The sequence below is a fragment of the Thamnophis elegans genome, chromosome 8 (assembly GCF_009769535.1).
Source record: "Thamnophis elegans isolate rThaEle1 chromosome 8, rThaEle1.pri, whole genome shotgun sequence".
In the NCBI taxonomy this organism is placed as follows: Eukaryota; Metazoa; Chordata; class Lepidosauria; order Squamata; family Colubridae; genus Thamnophis; species Thamnophis elegans.
Window position 1 is genome coordinate 38,998,816 of NC_045548.1, and position 23,957 is coordinate 39,022,772.

At 42.2% G+C, this 23,957-nt stretch overlaps 2 protein-coding genes across 2 annotated transcripts in view; one reads left to right on the plus strand and one right to left on the minus strand.

The window, feature by feature from the left end:
- The window catches only part of LYPLA1 (lysophospholipase 1), a 29,700-nt gene extending 16,036 nt beyond the window's left edge, over positions 1-13,664 (minus strand). The window contains exons 1-3 of the mRNA XM_032222753.1: positions 13,237-13,664; positions 9,459-9,490; positions 1,484-1,549 (exon numbers count right to left, since the gene is read on the minus strand). Coding sequence (XP_032078644.1) covers positions 1,484-1,549; positions 9,459-9,490; positions 13,237-13,305 — 167 coding nt within the window. The 5' untranslated portion in view covers positions 13,306-13,664. The remainder of the gene's footprint in view (positions 1-1,483; positions 1,550-9,458; positions 9,491-13,236) is intronic.
- A 1,344-nt stretch (positions 13,665-15,008) lies between these two features.
- Positions 15,009-20,313, plus strand: MRPL15 (mitochondrial ribosomal protein L15). The gene is made up of 5 exons (XM_032223396.1): positions 15,009-15,213; positions 16,507-16,655; positions 18,051-18,216; positions 19,390-19,513; positions 19,855-20,313. The coding sequence occupies exons 1-5, from the start codon at positions 15,013-15,015 to the stop codon at positions 20,190-20,192; spliced, it is 978 nt and encodes a 325-aa protein (XP_032079287.1). The 5' UTR covers positions 15,009-15,012; the 3' UTR covers positions 20,193-20,313.
- The last annotated feature ends 3,644 nt before the right edge of the window (positions 20,314-23,957 follow it).

Below are 23,957 nucleotides of genomic sequence, written 5' to 3' on the forward strand. Positions count from 1 at the left end.
TGAGGCTGTTCTGTGTGGCTGGCAGGTGCGTGTGGGGCATATTCCGTCCCATCCCCCCCCCCCAAGGAAATGGCAGGTACCGGCTGGGCAAGCGATTCAAAGTCCTATTTTCAGAAGAGGGCTTATTTTAGTGCATGCACTCAAAAGCCCGATTGGGCTTGTTATTCATGAAGGTCTTATTTTCAGGGAAATTATCCATCCATCCATCCATCCATCCATCCATCCATCCATCCATCCATATCAGTTTAAAGAGGATTAATATTTTTGTTTGTCCCAATTCATTGGCTAAGAATTAGCAATAGTACTTAGACTGATATATAGGTAGTTCTCAACTTACAACAGTTTATTTAGTGACTGCTCAAAGTTATAATGGCACTGAAAAAATTATTTATGATTATTTTTCACAATTATGATGGTTGCAGCATCCCCATGGTCATGTGATAAAAATCCAGACATTTGGCAACTGACTTATATTTATGACAGCTGCAATGTCCTGGGGTCATGTGATAACCTTTTGCAACCTTCTTATAAGCAAAGTCACTGGCAATTTTGCCCCATTACTAACTTAACAACTGCAATGATTCACTTACTAACTGTGGCAAGATAGGTCATAAAATGGGGCAAAATTCACTTGAATGATTCACTTAGCAACAGAAATGTTGGGCTCAATTGTGGTCATAAGTCAAGGACTAGTGTAGTCCTCCATAGTGCTTTACAGCACTCTCTGTGTACAATGTCAACATATTGCCCCCAACAATCTGGGTCCTTATTTTACTGATCTGGAAGTCTGGAAGGCCTAGTCAACCTTGGGCCAGTCAGGATCCAATTACTGATGTGTGGGCAGAGTTAGTTGCAATACTGGATTCTAACCAGTCTGCTACCACACCTCTTAATTAGGTAGACTGGAGCTTCTTCAAAATTAAGCAATAGGAATAAGGAAGCAGATCCAGGGAAAAAGAAATGTGTATCACCGTGGACTTTTGAAGCCCGTGTCTTAACAGTGGAAGGGCTGCTCTTGGGAGGGACTCTTTCTGAAAGAGGCGGGGAACCTTTCTTCCATCTTTAAATACACAAAACGTTAGCACTTAGATGGGACAAAAATAGGCATGCTGGGCCAATGAAAGGAATTTTTGGGGTCCAAACCATAACCCTAGCCCAGAGCAGGAATTTCCTTCTGTACATAGAGAGGAGCTGCATGCTCTCTTTTGGCAGGGAGCTCTTTCCTTCTGTCCTTTCAATTATTTGCAAAGTTGCTTAGTGACTGCACCTGGAAGAATTAGGGTAGCAGTCACTGAGAGAATAATCACATGGGTGCCTCACGTAACAACTGTCCTGACTTGCAATCATAATGGTCAAGCTCCATTATGGCTGTAAGTCAAGGAGTACTTGTAATTTCTTTCTCATAAACAGGTCACATAATTCTGTCAGATTTATTATTGAGAACTGTAAGGAAACAGCAACCAGAAAATATTAACATACTTACGCATGCGGACAAATATACTTTACATGTGGACTCCTAATACCAGCAAATGCTTCTGCCCAGCCATGCCTATAAAAATATGGAAAACAAATTCCCATTCAAAATCTTCCCAGCTATTGGTACTTATTGTATTTCTAATTTCCATTCATCTCTTCTCAAATTTGGAAATAAGAACTCTTGAATGGAGTATGATTCTTGGTGATTTTATCATCATGAACCTTCTTAGCAACAGAAATGGTTTGCTACAGCTTTCTTTCAGGATGCTTACAACTTTTTTTTTGTTATTAAATTTTTTTATTTTTTATTTTTGTTACATAAACAACACATACCCACACCAGTGGGAAAAGAAAAAATCAAAACACAAAAAAAACAAAAAACAGAAAACAAGGCAGGGAAGAAAAAAAAGAAAAAAGAAAAAAAGAAAAAAAAAGAAAAAACACGAGTATATATTATAAAAAAGTATATCAGCTGGTTACAACATGTTTTTGTGCATCTCTTCCATTAATTCATATTAATTCAAATATCTTAACTCAAGTGTTTACCATATTGACATCATCATACCTCCACTTTTAGTTGACTACAGTCGTTTAAACATCCTTCATCCTTAACTATGCCAAAGATTTAATCCATAACCACATGCTAGCATTTCATTTACTTGTTTATAAAATCCTCCATTAACATCAAATCCTCATATCCTGTTTTAGCTAAACATCCATATTTAATACCAAAAATTCCATCCTCCATGTATATAGTTTACTATCATTCTCCTTTCTTTATGTAATTATATCGTATATCATAGCATTTTCCCCATATTAGTTAAGATTTAACTGTATATAGTTTTATTTTATTTTTTAATAGTGATAATTGTGATTAATAACCTTTATATATGGTCCAAAAATATTTCTAACCTTCCCTTCTCATATCCAATTATTAATCATATCAACTCCACATTATATACATTACTATCATTATCAATTATTATTCAACTATGTCTATTACAAATAAAATTAATTAGGTTTAGCTAATTTTGAATTGTATTCTTCCATCTATCAGCCTGTGTCTCTCCAATAACAAAACCTCCTTAATCCTGTTGCCATTCGTGGATCAAGTTCTCCAAACGTCTTTATGAGCAAGTCCAAACAAGAAGATCTTTGCACCTTTTTGCTTAAGGTGCCTCTCATATAATGTTGCCATCCTCCGCTTATTCCCCTTTTCAGCTTGTCTTTAATTCTCAATGGTGGTATCAAAAGTTTTGCAAATGATATTTCATAAAGTATAAATTCTTTAATGCTTCTCATTCCTCCTACGGTCTGTCTTTCGAAGTAAATCTTCTGTGTGGCTGCCCCCCCTTCAGACATTCCATCTTTTTCTCCCTCGGAGTAAACCAGATGCCCGGAATGTCAGCAAATTGAAAATCTTCATCTCTGACATCCTTCGTTTGTATTTCAGGAACATTCAAACATTCAACATTCTCATTTTTTTTTCTTCATATTTTGTTGTTAGAAACAGCAAATAATCCAGCTTCCTCTCAAATCTGTCGTATGTGTCAGATAACTTTTGTAGTGCGGAAAAAATCATTTGAAATGAATCATTTGAAACTTGAACAGACGCCATCTTTGTACGCAGTTAGTATTTTCCCTTTAGAAACTTTAAGGTATTTGCAAGTAAAAACAAGCTGGGAGCTGTACAATCTTATCTGATCTTAGACCAATCCAGCCAAGCAATAAGTGTCAAGTTGTAGGGAGCCAAATTATAGTAAATTAGTTTACAGCCCACTTACAGAGAGTCAGAGGAGATGTTGGAGTAATCTTTCCTTTGTCCATGTAAGTAGCATTTAAAACATTTAAAAAATAGAGTAACCACCGTCCATAAACCAATAAAGAGATCGAAGTCACCGCTAGATTCTTCTGTTCTTTGGTTTCGATTAGCTTAAATTTTTATGCGGACCGTCTCTCTTTGAGTAATAAAATCACCTTACCAGCTGGAAACACTCACGCCATTCTTAGGGGCAACCTGCAGTTTCGGTTAGCTTCAGCTAATCCAGAAGTCACTGGCAAAGGAGGTTAAATTCCAAGCCCCCAGGGACTTTGCGAACGTCTCTGGGGTCACTGGATCTCCTCCTACCTTTCACTGTCTCTCCGGGACAGCTTGGGTCCGAAATGAACCGTCCAATTTCCTTCGGAATAGGGGAATTTCAGGAATAGCCTGAAAATCCGTCTTCTCACTGCTAAGCCCCGCCTTCTTCCCTGGGATGCTTACAACTTTCTAATCTAGTCTTCCCAACCTAATCTACAGCTATGGGATTTTCTGGTAATCTCCTATTTAACCTAACCAATTCCAACCCTACTTTTTCAAGAACATTTAAGCTCACTGAGATATTCTGACTGTCATAGATTAAATTTACTAAGCAAAATAATTAAAAGTTATGAAATTAGAACAAGACATTTAATTTTCCATAATTTCTAACCCTGGGACTATTTTTTTCCCTCCAGTATTGTTTGGTATAGTCTGATATCTTGCATTTGGGTTGGCTTTTTTACCAGTCTTCAAATACTCCGGTAATAAAACTGATGGTGCAGATTTTATCCCTGCTATCACTGGAACTAACTGATGATAGGGACAGGATGGAGAGTTGAGCACACATTTAATATGTGAACCTTACTGACATGCAAAAACATTACTGTCTAGCTCATAGAGAAGCTTAATCCACGCATACACACACACATATAAGATTATACACTGTAAGATTTTACAGTGTATAATATTTTACCTGTTTATGCTATACTTTTTTAGACAACTAACCAATATAAAATATGCAGTTATTTTCAAATTTTGTTTTAGTCCATAAAGAGGAAAACATTTCAGCATATAGCATTTCGTAATGTTTCCTTCAAATGCTAGTGGTTCCATTAATAAAATGGAAACAATTTTAATTCCAATGAAAAAGGCATTAAAATTGAGGTACTTTTCTTTTCAACATTCATATCCTAACTACAAGGAACTTTTCACTTAATAATTAAGAGTACAATATATTACATCTGCACCTCCTAACAGGCTTACTAAATGCTAAACCTCACTGACAACATCAGGACTTATTTCTGAATATATGCATATGACTTTAACTTTTAACTTTTAATAAATTTATATGCCGCCCAATCCCGTAGGACTCCGGGCGGCTTACAAAACAAGATTAAAATAAAGTGTTAAAAATAGAAAAAGAGAAACAATTTAAAAACAACACACCATACACTCAATCTGGGGGGGGGGGCTGGACCTCGTTCATGAAGTCAACAGCCCCAGGCCTGCTGGAATAGCCAGGTTTTAGTAGCTTTTCGGAAAGCCGAGAGAGTGGGAAGGGTCCGGATCTCAACGGGTAGATCATTCCACAGGGTCAGAGCAGCTACAGAGAAGGCCCTCCCCCAAGGGGCCGCCAGCCGGCATTGTCCAGTCGGCGGCACCCGGAGAAGGCCCAGCCTGTGAGATCTTATCGGCCGTTGGGAGATATGTGGCAGGAGGCGGTCTCTCAGATATCCAGATCCTAGGCCATGTAGGGCTTTAAAGGTGATGACCAGCACCTTGAAGCGCATTCGGAGACCAATAGGAAGCCAGTGCAGCTTGCGGAGGATAGGTGTAACATGGGTGAATCTAGGTACACCCGATATCGCTCGTGCGGCTGCGTTCTGGACCAACTCCGAACACTTTTCAGGGGCAGCCCCATGTAGAGTGCATTACAGTAATCAAGCCTTGAGGTGACGAGGGCATGAGAGACCATTCGAAGTGCCTCCTGGTCCAGGTAGGGCCACAACTGGTGCAACAGGTGAACCTGGGCAAAAGCCCCCCTGGTCACAGCCGACAGATGGTGTTCTAACGTCAGCTGCGAATCCAGGAGGACACCCAAGTTGCGGACCCTCTCTGAGGGGTGTAGGATTTCACTCCCCAGGCTAAGGGATGGGATATCTGGACTATCCTTGGGAGGCAACATCAATAGCCACTCGATCTTGTCTGGATTGAGTGCAAGCTTGTTCGCTCCCATCCAGACCCTGACAGCCTCCAGGCACTGGCACATCCACCATTTCGCTGAGTTGGCACGGGGCGGACAGATACAATTGAGTATCGTCCGAGTATTGATGGTATTTAATGCCGTACCGGCGTATGATCTCACCCAGAGGATTCATGTAGATATTAAATAGGAGGGGGGACAGGACCGAGCCCTGCGGCACCCCATATTTAAGGGGCCTAGGGGTCAACCTCTGTCCTCCAACCAACACCGACTGCGACCTGTCCGAGAGGTAGGAGAACCACCGTAGGATGGTGCCTCCCACTCCCACCTCCTGCAACCGTCGCATATGGATACCATGGTCGATGGTATCGAAGGCCGCTGAGAGGTCAAGAAGCACCAGGATAGAGGAATGTCCTCTATCCCTGGTCCGCAAGAGATCATCAATCAGCGCGACTAAAGCAGTTTCGGTGCAGTAACCAGGCCTGGAACCCGACTGAAAGGGATCTAGATAGTCTGCTTCATCCAAGGTCCATTGGAGTTGAAAGGCCACCACCTTCTCAACTACCTTCCCTACAAAAGGGAGGTTGGAGACTGGACGGTAGTTGTTAAGGATAGCTGGGTCCAGAGAAGGCTTCTTAAGGAGGGGTCTCACCACCGCATCCTTCAGAGGGTGCGGCAAAGATCCCTCCTGTAGAGAGGTGTTAACAATCCTCTGGAGCCAGCCTCGTGTTGCCTCCCTGCTGGTCGAGACCAGCCAGGAGGGACACGGGTCCAATAAGCAGGTGGAGGCACTCATCGCTCCCATGGCCTTGTCCACTTCCTCAGGAGCGACAAGCTGGAACTCACTCCACAAAATCCGATCAAGGCCCTCCCCTGGCATCTCCACTGCTACTGTCCAAGTGGAGTCCAGGTCCGTCTGAATCCGAGCGACTTTGTCCGACAGAAACTGAACAAATTCCTCAGCTCTTCCCTGTAAGGGTTCTTCTGCATCCCTCTCTTTCAGGAGGGAGCGCGTTATCCTAAACAGGGCGGCCGGGCGAGATTCTGCGGATGCAATAAGAGTGGAAAAATGAGCACATTTTGCTGCCCATATCGCCACTAAATAAGTCCTAATAAAGGCTCTTAGTTGTGTTCGGTCAGATTCGGAGTTACTAGCCCTTCAACGTTGCTCTAGACGTCTCTTTTGGCGCTTCATCTCCCAGAGTTCCTCGGCGAACCAAGGAGCCCTCCTGGATCCACTTCCGCGGAGAGGCCGCAAAGGCGCAATCCGGTGCCTCAGCCGCCGCTGTATTCCAAGCAGTGACCAAGGACTCTGCCGGATTGTGGGCAAGGGAGTCAGGTATCTCTCCAAGCGCCAAAGTGTCCATCAGGCGCCTGGGGCAGAACCACTTAATTGGCTCCCCCTCCCTGCAGTGGGGGAGTAGTTTCAAAAAATCAAGCCTTAGTAGGAAGTGATCTGACCATGACAAGGGCGAGATCTCTATGCCCTTCAATTCCAGATCACGTCTCCACTGCCCCGAGAGAAACACGAGGTCAAGCGTGTGACCCGCTGTATGAGTCGGACCCTGAATTACCTGGGTCAAGTCCAGGGTTGTCATGGAAGCCAAGAACTCCTGTGCTCCATCCGAGCATTCGCCGAGAGATGGCAGGTTGAAATCCCCCAGTACTATCAGTCTGGGGAACTCAACCGCCAGTCCGGCTACTGACTCAAGGAGCACAGGCAGGGCTGTTGTAGTGCAGCTGGGAGGTAGGTACATTAGAAACAAGCCCACTTGACCCCCTAGGTCCAACTTCACCAGAAGGGACTCACACCCGACAGTCTCCAGAGCAGGGATCCTATGAGGGACTAATGACTCTCGGATGATGGCTGCCACTCCCCCACCCCTTAACTGGTGTCATGGTTGGTGAAGCACCTGAAACCCTTCTGGGCACATTTCTGAGAGGGGGACTCCTCCCTCGTGGCCCAGCCAGGTTTCAGTAATACATGCTAGGTCTGCCCCCTCGTCTAATATTAAGTCCTGGACAAGGGGAGCTTTATAAATCACAGACCTGGCATTTAGCAACAGCAGCCTGAGACCAGGGCCCTGACATCTCTTGCCACCTGGTCCTTGAGTTGAGCTATCAGGGCCGGAAGGAGGGATCGCTGTGACGTAGCGAACCCTCCTTCCCCGGCAATGGCTAGCCCTGTAACTCCCGTCATACCTGCCTCTCCCAAACATAACCGGGATGTTCCGGCCTGGCCCCATCCCCGTAGAACCCTCCTCCCCTCCCACGGCCCCCATTCTCCCCGGCAGGCCATTCGTACCAGACACTCTGGGACAAGAGACGGATCTGGGCCCCCATCCACTTCTGCTTCTGCACTCAGTGGAGGGAGCTCCAGGCCGCACTCTCAATCCCCTCATACATATCGGCCAGGCATTCTCCACATGCATACCCCACTAATATTAAAAATATACAGTAATACAATAAAATACACTAAAATAGAATGAATTACGTTAGATTAAAAAGCATGGGATCACTCAATCACATACATACCACATACACTCCACATACAAAGTTTGCGCAGCTGTTGATGTTGTGCGACGTTATAGGCGGGTTCGTAAAAAAGTTCAGATAGGTGGAAATTAACAGTGATATGGAGGGGGACAGTTCGTCTTCTCTCTTTCCTGTATAATAGGATGGTATGGCAGGGGGTCCAAAAAGTCCGAAGTGACCTCCCTGAGCATCAACAGGCGGCAGTGGTCACACCAAATAAGGCAGGTCGTAAGTCCAAAGTCCAGGTCATAGGTCCAAAAGTAAATCCAAAGTCCAGCAGCTGTGAGCAGGGAGAGCCCGGTGATAAGAAAGAAGACCCCGTAATCATGAAGGAAGACAGGGGAGAGGCCGCACCGTAGGGAAGGCCAAGTCCAGTGGAATGGGGGCGGGGGGGAAGGCCACGGCAACGGTAACATAGCCAGCTGCCTGATCTCATCTGGCGCCATGCCAGGCCGAGCACCCCCTCTGGAACAGTCTGATATAGACCGAGGGTCACAGAAACAAGAGCAGAAGATGTCAAAAAAGATGTCAAGGAAGATGTTAAAGACACCGGGGACACCACGTGTTGCAAACCGATGGAAACAGAGGGAGGGGGGGGCGCCTAGGGAGGCCGCGGCAGCAGCAGACAAACCAACTGCCCGATCTCGTCCAGCGCCGTTCTACACCATCCACCTCCTCTCTGCCAGCAGTAACACTCCAACAATACTCCAGGGCCCCTCCCGGTCAGAAGGAGAAACGGGCTAGGACTGTGAAAAGCCTTCAGCGCGGCACCGCCCTTTTCGCCACCGAACGCTGTAAAAATTGTTATGAGCGGCCGCATGGACTGGGAGCCGCCCAATAGCGGCGACCCCCCCCAGATAGGCAACTGGTCGGGTCCACTAGATTTCGCTCCACCGGTAGGACCCCTTCCCGCATGATCTCTGAACTAGTTTACTAGTTTTCTTGATGTTTTTTCACTCACCCAGGCCGGAGCCGAGAAGGCTGGCCTGCCATCCCACTTCGCACATGGCCAGGATAATATGAAACTGCACTCAAGATCATATGAAAGATTTATAGAAAGTTTTGTATGAAAAATCATATTCTTGTTTTGACTTAATTGTGGCAATTTTAAGTCAAATAACAATCTGCATATATTGAATTTTATCAAAATAACTATAAAGGACTATTTATATAATTGATGTTCTTTCATTAACTGAATTTTTAAGAATTAAATAAAGAAATATGCACTAACATCTTCCAATGTCCAGTTTCCAACTAATACTGGTACCATTAAGTCAGTTTCAACTCTTACTGATCACACAGGTATCTATAAAATGAAATGTAAACATTAACTTAAGCATAGCATTGCAATTAATGAACACTACATTTTTTCTTTGCAAATTGCAAATAATAAAAGATATTTCAAAGGTACAGGTAGTTTATTTAAAAAGCCATTTTACTTACCCAGTATCTCCTAATCCATGGAGAAATATGACCTAGAATTAAAGAGTATATGAACAGCGTTACTACATGCTGGAAAGTTAGCTCTTCAACATTGTTCTGTTCTTGCTTATTTTAAAAATCTAACTGCAATAGACACTGCTAAATACAAAGTGTCCATTTAAATACGACAAATCTATTAAAAGAACATAATTTTGGTAGCATTACCAAGTGCACTCTTCTGACATATTACTTATAACTGCTATATATCTATATATGGTCTGTGTTAACAAAAAGAGAGAAATATATAAGATTTTCAGTGATAGAAAATGAATAATTTGTATTACCAGTATCCTATCTTTGGCATTTAATGAACAGCAATTTAATCTATTCTTTACTGACAACTGTGCTTAGCATTATTAATCTATTCAATGTTCTTAATTTAGGTTTTGAACTTTTTTATTTTTAATCCACTATAATCTATAATGCTAGATCTTAAGTAGAAAATAAGTTATTATTTATTCTTTCTTCCATGGATGAATACAGAATAGTCAGGGATTATTGGCAGGATTAACAATCTTTCTTGAATTGAGCAAGTTTGAAGTTACAGCAGTGGTCACATGATCAAATTTTGAACCTTGGCAGCCAGCATTCACTTACAACCGCAGATGGACTTCAACTGCCCCCCCACTTATTCCCCCCATGCCCTTCTATATGCTTCAGCCCGTCACCTAATTGACTTTCACTCTCTTCTTGCTTCCATTGCTGACTACCCAGTCTGATTTTTCATGAGTTCATGGCTGTACAAGACTTTCTTCCCCAAGTTGCCCAGGGGTTTTTTTTTTCACAAGACCTGGGGAAGATGGGAGGGACCAAGCCTGAAATAGCTTGAATTGGATGGGTACTTGCTTAACAACCTGCAATTCTCGATTAACAATGGCAACAGGGGAATAGAATTGCTGTCATTAGTGTGGTCATGTGACATCTTTATGATATCACTTAGCAATGGAAATTCTGGTTCCTACTGTGATCATAAACCAAGGCCTATGTGTACTTCTGAGGCCGCCATGCTTGTTGACAAAGTCATGTTTTTAAGGTAGGGTTGAGGATAGCCGGTAGGATTGAGGGTCAATCTGATCTCCAGGGAAATGATGTTCCTGATCTCACATGAGTGAGAATAGGACAGAAAAGACTGTGTTCCTGGGCTCCACCATTCAATACTGTCCAGTAGACAGAATAGGACCATTCCCTTCCTTCTGGACCCAACAAAATGGGGAGATGGGATTAAAGAGAGTTGGTTCCTCAAAGTAGTTCCATTTATAATCAGTGCTCTTTCAAATCCCGCAAACTTAGCTACCTAGCCCTAAGTGCTGCCACAAAATCCATAGTTTATAATTTAGCTATATGCTATGTGAAAAGATATCTCCTTCTGTTGATCCCGAATCTCTCCATATTTAGTTGCCATGCATATCTTTGAGTCCTAACAGGGTAAGATAGGTAAAGAAGAGTACCAAGAGTAAATGAATAGAAATGTGCAGAAAATATATATTTCATGATATAGTAATAATATATTTTATAATATAAATATAAGCAAGTTTCAGACGTTTCTGTGGAATCTTTCTAAATCAGATAGAGTTCGAAGAAATCTCAACCTGATTCCTACCTTTATCTGTCACCAATATCTCAACACATCATATTTCACCAACCTTTCCACCCACAATATTTCCAACATTTTCTCTTCTTTTCTTTACCTGACATCCTTCAAATGCCAATCATTACCTTCCACTGCATAGCATACCAGTTGGGTTTACCCCCATAATCTTCCCAGAACCTTCTCTTCTATCCCTCTGCTGCCTCTCTCAACCACTAATATCCTTGATTTTTCTCACTCTTCCATAAAACACCTACTCAGAACACCTACATTTCAGTCGACATGGACCAGAAAACAAACCCATTTTGTTCCATACTCGAACCAAACATTTTGATTTAAGCACAACAGATTGCAATGAATTAATTGAATCATGAAACTGTTCATAGTGTTTTATTATTAGTGTTGACAGAAGGTAGAGTATAAAAGAGTGTTCAGTTCAAGATAAATTATGATTTAGTCATATAGAAAGATTTAGAACTGAATTACAAAAAATATATATGAAAAGTGAATGGGTTGAAAGGAACTGGAAGACTAAGAAAACTGCAGTTATATGAAATTAATGAAGTCTTCAAAACACAGAATCGGTCCATAGTGTGATATCAAAAGTAGGTATGAAATGTTACAGTGAATAGTACTGATGTAAACTACATTTGATTATATTTTCTTTGCTTACCTGGTGCCCTTATTTCTTTGCTATGCTATTTTTTACTTATTTGCTACATCTGCTTACCCATAAGAAAATAGCTCAGGTAAGTATGTAGATATGATTTTTATCCTTTTTCTTAAAATATTGTAAGTGGGTTGACATCTTCATGTCCATGATAACTCAAAGATCACTTTTTGGTCAGGGGCAGATTCAGATTTCATTAACACAGTTCAGACTTTTTCTGTCAATGTATATAATTTATACCTTTTTACACTGAACTTAATAGCTGTACTGAAACTGGATCTCTCTTTTTATTTTACAACTTTAAACAGTTTGTATCATCAGTAAATGTAGTCATCAAGTGTTCATTTAAAATTAAATTTTGGGCATCCAAAGATATCAAACTATTGTCTAAAATCATAATGATCCATCAGTATTATTAATAGAAAAAAGCTGAGAAATATTCTGTGCAACAGAATCCCATAAAAATGTTTTTCACAAATTTCACAACTTAGCACTTAAAATTATTTTCAGCAATTACATGCACAATGCTTTTAAGGCTATTTCTTCCGGACACTCTTGAATGGTAGCTGACATTAACACAATTCTCGCTAATTCAATTCAGTTCAGTTATTTTGATGCAAGAATTCACACCAAGCTACTTTGGAAAGGCCAATTAAAATGGTGAAAAAGTGGTTATTTTTTAGCTTAAAATATAAATGTGTTGTTTCCCTATGCAGCATCTTTTCAACAATGTTGTGTCATGGACCTGACATTTTTAATTTTTTCCTTTTTAAAAATACTATCTACACCTCTTAAAAACTTACAACAGAATACTATAAAACATGTTTTTCACATAGAGTTTGAAACTTCCTCATAAAGTTTTAAAAAGTTGGAAGGAACTGTCCTAATTAAATTTCTAAGCACCTATGAAGACCTAGGAAGTGAGAGCACGGTGGATATTGTCAAATTTTAAAAACTGTACTTGAAAATGTAAGTATCAGATTTATTAATCTTGTATTCCTGCTATTGGACCAAAAACCTCCCAGATCGCAAGCAAACGGTCAAGACTAGAGGTCTTCAAACTTGGCAACTTTAAGACTTGTGGACTTCAACTCCCAGAATTCTCCAGCTAGCTATGAAGAAGCTGGCTGGAGAATTCTGGGAGTTGAAGTGCACAAGTCTTAAAGTTGCCAAGTTGGGAACCCCTGGTCAAGACCATCAGAAAAGCTCAGGCGTTCTGGGGCAATACGGTATTTTCCAGGAAATAAGAGAGCGCCGCGTCAGAGCCAAGTCAATGGCAGAGGCGGCTAAGTCGCCTGTCCGGTCAGAAAAGATCTGCATGGGTGAGTCGATGTGCGTTACTCAAAAGCAAGGCCCGCTGCAGGAAGCCTCGCTCAACCTGAATCGACCCTTCCTCCCTTTGCCCCAGCCAGCTCCTATCCCATCGCGCCTTCTTGGACCCCGGAGATAAGAACCGTCAGGAATGTCCGTTATTCACTCACCGCGGCGGTGGCCTTCTTGGCGGCCGGGACAATGGCTGGGAGCGGAGCAGACATGGTGTTGCCGCACATACACTGGGCTCTCCTCTCACGTCGGCCAGTCAGTCACTGACGGGGCGGGCGGGCGGGCTGGAGGAAGGTGGGGAAAACGGGACGCACAGGAACCCGATTGGAACCAGGGAGACAGAGAAGACTCAGCAGGCCCGCCTCCCTTCCCTGGGAAGGGTTGGGAGGGGAGTGAGCGGGCTCCCGCTCCCTCCTGCTCAGTTGAGAGAGCGCGGAGGCGGCCGTTGAAACGGGGGCGGGAAAGAAAAGGAACGCTTGAGCGCCGGCCCGGTTCGCCTTAGGCTCCCCGCGCGTGCGCTCTGGTGGCCTACTCGGCGTAGGCGGCGGCTCTTTACCGGAGATTTCAGACTTTCAAGCCCCTGCGGACCCCCGTAAAGGCCGGCCAACGCAAGGGATTCTGGGAGCTCCCAGTTCGGGTCACGTGGCTTCCCCTGGGGCTTCATTGGAGCTGAAGCCGGGAAGAATTTTAGAAAAGAAGTATTTTCGAGGGGAAATTAACGGAATTTTTCTTTCTTTTTTGGTTTTGATACCGTGCTTTATTTTAGCTGATATGAAGATTGACAACATGCGCTCTTCCAAAGGCTCCCATCATTCCTCACCATAGAATTGGGGGCGTGCATAAGTGCAGCAGCGTGCCTAACGTCCCTGTCCTACTGTCCCATCTATTTGTATTCATTTCTTTCGTTTATATCCATGTTTATATTTATACCTGCTATCTTGTACATATTTGACAAACTAATAATAAATAAATAAATAATAAATGGCTATTCCTTTTGACAGTTGGACTTCATCAAGGGGTAGGGGGGCTGTCATGTTTTCCGTCTTTAAAGAGCATGTTTTTTAAAATAAATAAATAGAGACAATCGAAAATTCTCTTCCTCCTGTTTATCTTTCCAAAGAGACAATCTTTCCTCCTTTTTCCACCACTCTTAGAGGTGAGTTGGGCTGAGAATTAGAAATGGCTTCTTTCTTGAGGTGTTACTCTGCCCATTAAATATCTTTTGCGGAGGAAAAAATATATATTGGAGCGATCTGTAAGGAAATGCGGCAGCTGTTCAAAAGAGAAACTTTTGTCAATGTTATTGCGGCTGTGTGGCATTAGGCAACAAACAGCCTGTCCTGCCGAGTAGAACAAAATCAGCCTCAGATTTTGCGAGTGCTATAAAAACGCTGCGCGTTCATTTTTAATATTTGTATTGGAAATGTAGGTTTCGTTTTAAACCCACCAGTCGATATACGGAAAGACGGGGTAGGTGTAGTCAGCGTGCACCAGTTCTGACATGTAATCTTCATTTTAATAGTGAAGCTTAAACACTTTTTGAGAATCCAGTGCCGTATTTTAATTGACAACCTTTTCCAAGACAGTTCTCCAGACAGCGCAATAAAAAAAGTGCATGTTATCAAAAACAAGCCATGGAATCACTATGCATTCAGATGCACAAGTGGTTTAAAAGCACTGATTTTCACACAGCCCTTTGCATCTTCACTACCCCAGTCGGTACATTATAGTTTTATCAAAATCAGATTAAAAGAATCCCACAGGGAAAAAAAACCTCAGAAAATGTCCGCGTCCTGCGTTACAATATTACTCAGCCCGTATCGCTGCGACTTCCTGACAACGGTTGCCTCTGAAGTAGTTTTCGCGTGATGAAACGCATACCCTTAAGCAAACTGTGAGGGGAGACTCCGTATTTTTCGTTGCTCTCTGTCTCCATGCGCCTGCGCAAGAGGTCGCGTGCGAGCTTGCCCTTTTCCTGCAGGGCGACGGTTCTCCTGGTGATTAATTGTGCGAAGGCGATGGCTGCTTCGCGGGCACCTGGCGGGGGGAACAGGATGAAAGCCTTGGGGCTGTTGCAGAGCCTGCCTAGGGTCAGTCTCGCCAACCTACGGCCTAACCCTGGATCCCGGCGAAAGGTGAGTTGAAGGGCTTCTCGCTCTCCGCTGGACTGCGGCTGCTGCAACAATATAGGCCGCTTTGGCTTAGTTTTAGCGAAAACGAAGGAAAAGCCAGGCGTCCTTTGCCACGTTAAGCCAACCCCAGCGATTCCCCCCCCCCCGCTTTGCTCTTTCTGTAGTTTTTGCTGGTAGTTTTTACCTTTCTCCTGCATTCACTTATCCTATATTAATGTCCTACGATTTTCTTTCACTTAAATGTTTTCTCTAATCCTTTTAAAAATATGTTCGATTGGCGAATAGAATAAGAATAGAATTTGGGAAGGGATCTTGGAGGTCTTCTAGTCCAACTGCCTGCTCAGGCAGGAAACACTATACCAGTGATGGCGAACCTTTTTTGGCTTGTGTGCCAAAAGCTGGGGGGGGGAGTGCAGGGGGGGTCGTGCACAGGCGTGCCAAACATGCACATGTTTCGCCCCTCTGCGTGCATGCATGTGCGACCAGTGCTCCTCCCCCCTGCTTTTGGCACTTCCCCCCCCCCTCCCCAGGCTCCTAGAAAGGCCCCGGGGAGGGTGAAAACAGCCTCCCTGCCCCCTCCCGGAGACCCTGTGGAAGCTTCAGGAGCTTCCCTGAAGCCTCTGGAGCGCGAAAAACCAGCCCTGCAGGCAAAACGGAAGTTCGCAGGGCTGATTTTACCCTCCGGAGTGTTCAGGAGCCCTTGTGAGGCTTCTCTGAAGGGTAAAAACGACACTATGAGCAAACCGGAAGTGGAACCAAAGGGTGGTTTTTTGCACTCCGGAGACTTCAGGGAAGCTCTGGTGGGTGAAAAATGGGCTCAAAAGAAGGCAGAAGTGAACTTCCAGCTAACAGGGCAAGCCTCGTGTGCCCTGATAAATGGCTCCATGTGCCACCTGTGGCACGCATGCCATAGGTTCGCCATCACGGCCCTATACCATTTGAGACAAATGGTTGCCCAATCTCTTCTTGAAAAAGTCCAGTATTGGATGACCCACAACTTCTGGAGGCAAGTTATGATTAATTGCTCTAGCTGTCAGGAAATTCCTCCTTAGTTCTAGGTTGCATTGCTTCTTGTCCTGCCCTCAGTTGCTCTGGAGAAAATAGTGCAGAATGTAAAGTTGTTTCAATATCTAACCGTGGAGGAATGAGATATTTGACAATGGTTTTTGTAGATTCATATGGGAATAGAGGTGTAAGGAATGGGATAGCCTATGAGGATAAAGAAGTAAAAGAGGAGGCCGGAACTGAATTACATTTGAATATGAAATTCATGTTAACATATTGGTTCTTTTTAAGAAAAAAGTACAAGGTCGTGGAAGATATAATCCTCCAAAGAGAACTGGTGGGCAAGCAAAATCTGGGTCACTTCCTCGATTAGGCTTTGAAGGTGGCCAAACACCATTTTATCTGGTTATTCCAAAATATGGCTACAATGAAGGACATCAGTAAGTTTATTCCTTTATTACATGTACAAAAATGTGAAATAATATCTGCTGGTTCTTCAGCTGGTGTTTTGCCTTCATGTACATTGAATTGTTCTATAGGACTGGTATTTGTATGAATCCAAGATGACCGTATGTAATTGAGAGATAGAAATGTTGTCAATGTACATATTTTCGAAATGGTGTCCAGTAATGATAATTTATTATCATCTTAGACATAAAAGCTGGCTAGGTGACTTTGGACTAGTCTCTCGGCCCAACCCACTAACAGTTGTCATGGGAAAATAGGGGGTAGAAGGTATTATATCATTTAAACTATGTATTCTATGTAACAGGTAGGATAAAGATTTTATCATAACTTTATTCATTTTTGTAAGAATGTGAAATTAGTCTATATTATTCTTTCCCACTACAATTGGAATCCTTCGTCAGATCTCATTACAAATGACTTCTGAAATAACTGATAGATTTTCACAATGAAAAACATAAATGAGCCTTCTGAGTATTTTGATGTACATTCATCTAAATTGTAGTGATTAGATTTTAAATAACATTTTAAATATTGTTCCTATAATCACAAGTGAGAGAATTATCCTTTAAAGTCTGTAATTCTCATAATTTCATAGCATGCAAGGGATACAATTGAAGGAATGTATGTGTAGTCACAACAATTTAAATTAAAGATGATGATATATTATTGTTCATATGTGTTTGTCTTTAAGAGTGTCTTACTTATCCATACTTACTAGTATTGTCACATCTTTAATCCAATGAATAATCAGGGCCATAAATTTCATTCCAACAGTATAAGAAGGACATTACAATTTTTCCTTGTCTAGCTGTAAATTTCTACATAAGTATATTGTTCAAAAAATACATCTAAAAATATCGAGTATTCAATGTATTCAATATTATATTCAGTATTCAATATTCTAAGTATTCAACTTGAAATTAAGTAACTAGTTTTACTAGAACATGATAATTCAGGCCATCAGAAAAACACTTGTTTTAATTGCATTAGTCAAATGTTATGTTAAAGTTCCTTTTATCTTTATATTTGCAATTTATAGCTAGGCTGTTAAAGAGAATTATTTGAAAGAAGACTTTGTAAGAAGAATGTTTGCCTTTTTATTTCTGAATTGTTAAGTGGCATGGGTTCTGTCAGTGCACAGTATTAAGCTGGTCTTCGTTTTGCAAAACATGCTTGCCACATAAAGATATATAGGCTTGAGTGAATCTGTAAGATTGCAGAAGAATATTCCATAGATAAAACAATTTCATCTTTCATTGAGGATGGTTGTCCAAGAACAATGTGCTGATGTATTATACTATCAATATTCTTAAATTACTTTGAATTGGATTTACTTTATGAATGTTTATTTTCTTTTCATTTCATAGTCTCCGGCGTCAATATCCACCTATCAGCCTCAGAAAGTTGCAATACCTTATTGACTTAGGCAGAATTGATCCCATGCAACCAATAGATCTTACCCAACTGACAAATGCCAGAGGTGTAACAATGCAGCCATTCAAAAGACATTATGGTGTACATCTTGTGGAAGAGGCAAGTCTATAGCATGGTTTTTTTTTAAAGAACTTACTGTAGTTTTGTAGTTATTGAACAGTTTCAATAATATTCTCAAACCATTGTATTTTTGTTTTTTGTTAATAATTAGGTTTTTTGTCTAGGAGCTTTATGCATCTGAATATTTTCAAAACAATTATTTAATAGCGTTTTAGAAACATATACCACCAAAATGGCATATAATTAATCAGAAATATTTTTTTAAATGACCATAATCTCAAACTGATGGGACTACAATTTCAGGCTAAGGGCTATATTTGTCAGAGCTCTGTTACTGCTAGGAAATACCCATGTAATTTATAGGAATTATCTGGATAGCAGACCAGGAAGGCATAAAATGAAATATAATCATCCCCAAAGGATGATCTAAAAATGAGTTATCAGAAGAAAGTTTCTCTTCTTGTGAGATGTCACTGTACAAGCATGAGAATATGACAAAGTATGGGTGGTCCTCAGTTGACAATCACTTGTTCAGTGACTGAACTTTGGCACTAAATGAGTGATACTTAAAACTGTCCTTGAAGTTCCAGTTGTTGTAGTCACATGATTGCTTGACAGCAAGACTTGATTTCCCACCATTTCCATCCCACAATCATGTCATTGCCATTTGTGAACTTTCCTGCCAACTTCCCACAAGCAAAGTCAATGTAGAAGCTGGCAGGAAGTTGGAAGTCACAATCACAACAGAAATTCTAATCCCAGTGACCGTTATTAAGCAAAAACTGTACAAATTCTATAATGTTTTTCCTGCTCTCACACTATTTAATAATGTGTTATACTTTGTGTACAGTGAAGAAATATTTCCTAACTGAGTAATCCTTGTCTCTGGAGTTGTGAGTCAGTTAAAAACAAATATTGAAACTCCCAATGAAAATAATCTATTTCTTCTTTAGCCCGGTATGACTGAATGCAATGATGAGTGCTCCAGAAAGCTTGTTTTCAAATTTAAACCTGATCCCAATTATAATCCAGACGACTATAACTTGTACCAGGTTGAATTTCCTGGCTGTCTTCAAAGACAGTACAGTACAAAGTGAACTCCACTAATCCTGAAATAGCTGGCTGATAACTTGCGTTTTAAAATGGGCAGATGGGTGAATGATGTTTTACAGTGATGTTATGTAATTAATTCCAGTTTATGTAAACTTACAGGGTGCTGATACTTTTGCAGCAAAAATAAACATTGAAGTACAATGGATATCTGAACTAGCCATAGCTGCTGTTGAAAAAAATGGTGGTGTAATTACTACAGCTTTCTATGATCCAAGGAGTTTGGGTAAGAATTTTCAATATATTTTCATATTCTTTAATCTTGCCAAATATTATTTAAATAAATCAATCTGTCATTATTTAAAAATAAAAGCTTTGCGACAATAATTTTTTTGAAAAAGGATCTGTGATACTTTTCACCAGATTCAACCTGAATGTTAATTTTCTAGTCTTTGTCCTACAGGTATCATTAGAGCAGAAAAATATGATCATGTTTGTTTTAACAGTACAATATACAACATGTAAGGAAATGTATTTTGTATTTTGTGTTAATAACAATTATTCCAGAAATTGGATTGTTAATGTTAAAGTAATATCTTATCTCTCTATTCCATGTTTTATACATAGAGGTTCTTTGCAAGCCAGTGCCATTTTTTCAAAGAGGCAAACCTATTCCAAGGCGAATGCTTCCTCCTGAAGATCTTGTCCGTTACTATACAGATCCTGCAAACCGAGGCTACTTGGCTGATCCTTCAAAAGTTGCTGAAGCAAGGATAGAACTTTCCCAAAAATATGGTTATACATTACCAGATATTACCAAAGATGAACTCTTCCAAATGCTGAGTACTCGGAAGGATCCTAGGCAGATTTTTTTTGGACTTTCTCCAGGTTGGATAGTAAATATGTCAGAAAAGAAGATTTTGAAACCAACAGATGAGAAGTTGCTAAAATATTACAGCTCCTGAATACTGTAATTGGATATATCATTTAATTTTTTCATGTTATATAAATAAAATTGTTTTTTTTTCTAAAAATAAATCAGTTGTAGTTAACAATAGTATAATAAAACATGAACATTTAACTGCATTAGAGTTTATTTTCCTTATGTCAGATGCAATTTTTAGTATGATTAATCCTTAGTATACAGACTAACTAACTAACCATCCTTTAAGTCACTTACTGCAAATTTCTGGGTCTTCTTCCTGCATTGCTTTCTTATAGAAGTTCAGTAAATATGCCTTTCATACCCTTTTAGCTTGAGATCCAGATGGGTACCAAAGTTTGTATAATGGTTATGCTGATTTCTTGTTGTTGAATGTGTATGTTATTTTTTATAGTTATGTCTTTTGATGATTTTTGTTACTGTTGTTAGCCTTCCACAGTCAATTGAAATAAGTGAATGTATAATAACTGACTGAATACATATAGGATCAGATAATGTCATCTTAAATGTTTGAATAATAATTGAAAGTATTGCAATTATTTTAAGATATATCTAGGATAATTTTGGGACACGATGGCTCAGTGGCTGAGCTTGTCGATCAGAAAGGTCGGCAGTTCAGCGGTTTGATCCCTATTGCCGCGTAACGGAGTGAGCTCCCATTACTTGTCCCGGCATCTGATAACCTAGCAGTTCAAAAGCATGTAAAAATGCAAGTAGAAAAATAGGGACCACCTTGGTGGGAAGGTAACAGCATTCCGTGCGCCTTCACCGTTTAGTTATGCCAGCCACATGACCACAGAGACATCGGACAGTGCTGGCTCTTTGGCTTTGAAACGGAGATGAGCACCATCCCCTACAGTTGGGAATGACTAGCACATATGTGTGAGGAGAATCTTAACCTTTTAGTATCATTTTAAAAAAATAAGCTAGTGTTTAAATTATACAAAGATATTCTCTTTATAAGTGTGGCTTTTAATATTTTGTTTTAAAGCACCAAAGCTTATTCTCTGTAGCAAGAAAACCTGCTTGTGCTATTCCATCTCCCTGTACAGACTCACTTTTATATTTTGATCGCTATATCAGATTTAATAACTCCTTTATAGGCAACAAATCTATTCATACCAAGGAATGAAAGAGTAATGTTGCTATGGACAGTGTATCAATGTATATTTACCCGTGTACTCAGAATAAGAAAGTGTACATCATTTTCAGAATTCATTCTCCAAAGTTGGGCGGGGGGGTGTGTGGATAGTGGAAGAAAGGGAATTCTAAGAGCTTTCTGCTAACTAGAAGCTCCCTAAGCGCTATAGGTATATTTACTGAGAGAACTGTCAGTTAAAAAAAACAAAACAGTTATTTGGTCACAGATTGTCATATTGTGTGCGCATGGAATACTTTTAATAACTTTGCAGGTGACTATACAAATATATGACTAATAGAGATTAAAGTATGGTGGAATATCATGTACTATAATTCAGCTGAGTTATTCCTGATACCCTCGCCCGCAGTCCGGCGGAGACTCTGGTTGCTGCTTGGAATTCAGCAGCGGCAGGGGCTCTTAACCGGATTGCGCCTTTACGGCCGATCCGAGGCAGTGGATCCAGGAGGGCCCCTTGGTTTACTGAGGAACTCCGGGAGATGAAGCGCCGAAAGAGACGCCTAGAGCAACGATGGAGATCCAGTAAGTCCGAGTCAGACCGAGCACTTTTAACATCCAGCATCAGAGCCTACCTCCGGGCAATTAGGACGACTAAAAGAACACACATTGCCTCTCTGTTTGCTTCCGCTGAGTCGCACCCAGCCGCCTTGTTCAGGATAACCCATTCCCTCCTAAATAGGAGGGATACGAGCGATCCTTTGCAAGGCAGAGCTGAGGATTATGTCCAATTCCTCGCGGATAAAGTCGCTCGGCTTCGGACGGACCTGGACTCCAATTGCGCAGAGCCAGCTGAGGCACCAGGGGAGAATCTGGTAGGACATCACTAGATTGATTTTCAAGCTGTTACCCCTGAGGACGTGGACAAGGCCATGGGAGCCGCAAGTGCCTCCACATGCATACTGGACCCGTGCCCCTCCTGGCTGGTTGCTAACAGCAGGGAGGTGACACGGGGCTGGATCCAGGCGGTTATTACCGCCTCCCTTCGGGAGGGGTTCTTTCCCCCCGCTCTAAAGGCGGCGGTGGTGAGACCCCTTCTGAAGAAGCCATCTCTGGATCCAGCCGTTTTAAACAACTACCGTCCAGTCTCCAACTTCCCCTTTGTGGGGAAGGTTGTTGAGAAGGTGGTAGCCTTTCAGCTCCAGCGGTCGGAGGAAACCGATTATCTAGATCCCTTCCAGTCAGGATTTAGACCGGGCTACAGCACGGAAACTGCTTTGGTCGATGACCTCTGGAGAGCCAGGGATGGAGTTTATGCCTCCATCCTAGTGCTCCTTGACCTCTCAGCGGCTTTCGATACTATTGACCATGGTATCCTTCTGCGACGTCTGCGGGAGGTGGGGGTGGGAGGCACTGCCCTACGGTGGTTCTCCTCTTACCTCTCGGACAGGTCGCAGTCGGTGTTGGTCGGAGGGCAGAGATCGACCCCTAGGCCCCTGAATTATGGGGTGCCGCAGGGTTCGGTCCTGTCCCCCCTCCTGTTTAATATCTACATGAAGCCGCTGGGTGAGATCATTCTATGGCACGGGATAAAATACCATCAGTATGCGGACGATACACAGCTGTATCTGTCCGCCCTGTGCCAACTCAATGAAGCGGTTGACGTGATGTGCCAGGGCCTCGAGGCTGTTAGGGACTGGATGGGGGTTAACAAGCTTGTATTCAATCCAGATAGGACTGAGTGGCTGGTGTGTTTCCCTCCTACTAATTGGCCAAGTGTTCCATCTCTCAGGCTGGGGGGTCAAACAGTACGCCCCTCAGACAGGGTTCGCAATTTGGGAGTCCTCCTGGACCCACAGCTGACTTTTGAACACCACTTGTCGGCTGTGACCAGGGGGGCATTTGCCAAGGTTCGCCTGGTGCACCAGTTGCGTCCCTACCTGAACCGGGAGGCCCTCACAACAGTCACTCGTGCCCTTGTGACCTCTAGACTGGACTACTGCAACGTGCTCTACATGGGGCAGCCCTTGAAGAGCATTCGGCGACTTCAGCTTGTCCAGAATGCAGCCGTGCGAGCGATCGTGGGTGCGCCTTGGTTTACCCACTTAACACCTATCCTCCGCGAGCTGCACTGGCTGCCTATTGGTCTCCGGATACGCTTCAAGGCGCTAGTCGTCACTTATAAAGCCCTTCATGGTATTGGACCTGGGTACTTGAGAGACCGCCTGCTGCCAATTACCTCCACTAGACCGATTAGATCCCACAGATTAGGCCTCCTCCGAATTCCATCTGCCGGCCAGTGTCGACTGGCGACTACCCGGAGGAGAGCCTTCTCTGTGGCTGCTCCGACCCTCTGGAACGAACTCCCCGTGGAGATTCGAAACCTCACCACCCTCCAGGCCTTCCGCAAAGCCCTTAAAACCTGGCTGTTCCGACAGGCCTGGGGCTAAAGAACTGTTGCCCCCGTCTCGAATTGGTATGACTGCTCTGTGTTTTTAATTATGCATTGTTTTGTGTTGTTTTTAATTTTTTTGTTTGTATCCCCCCTTCCCTGGTTGAGTTGTGAGCCGCCCTGAGTCCCCTTCGGGGAAAAAGGGCGGCATATAAATAAAATCAACAACATTCAACAACAATCAACATTATGCATTCCTACTTTTTGTTCATTTCATATGTTTAGATTAATAATATCGG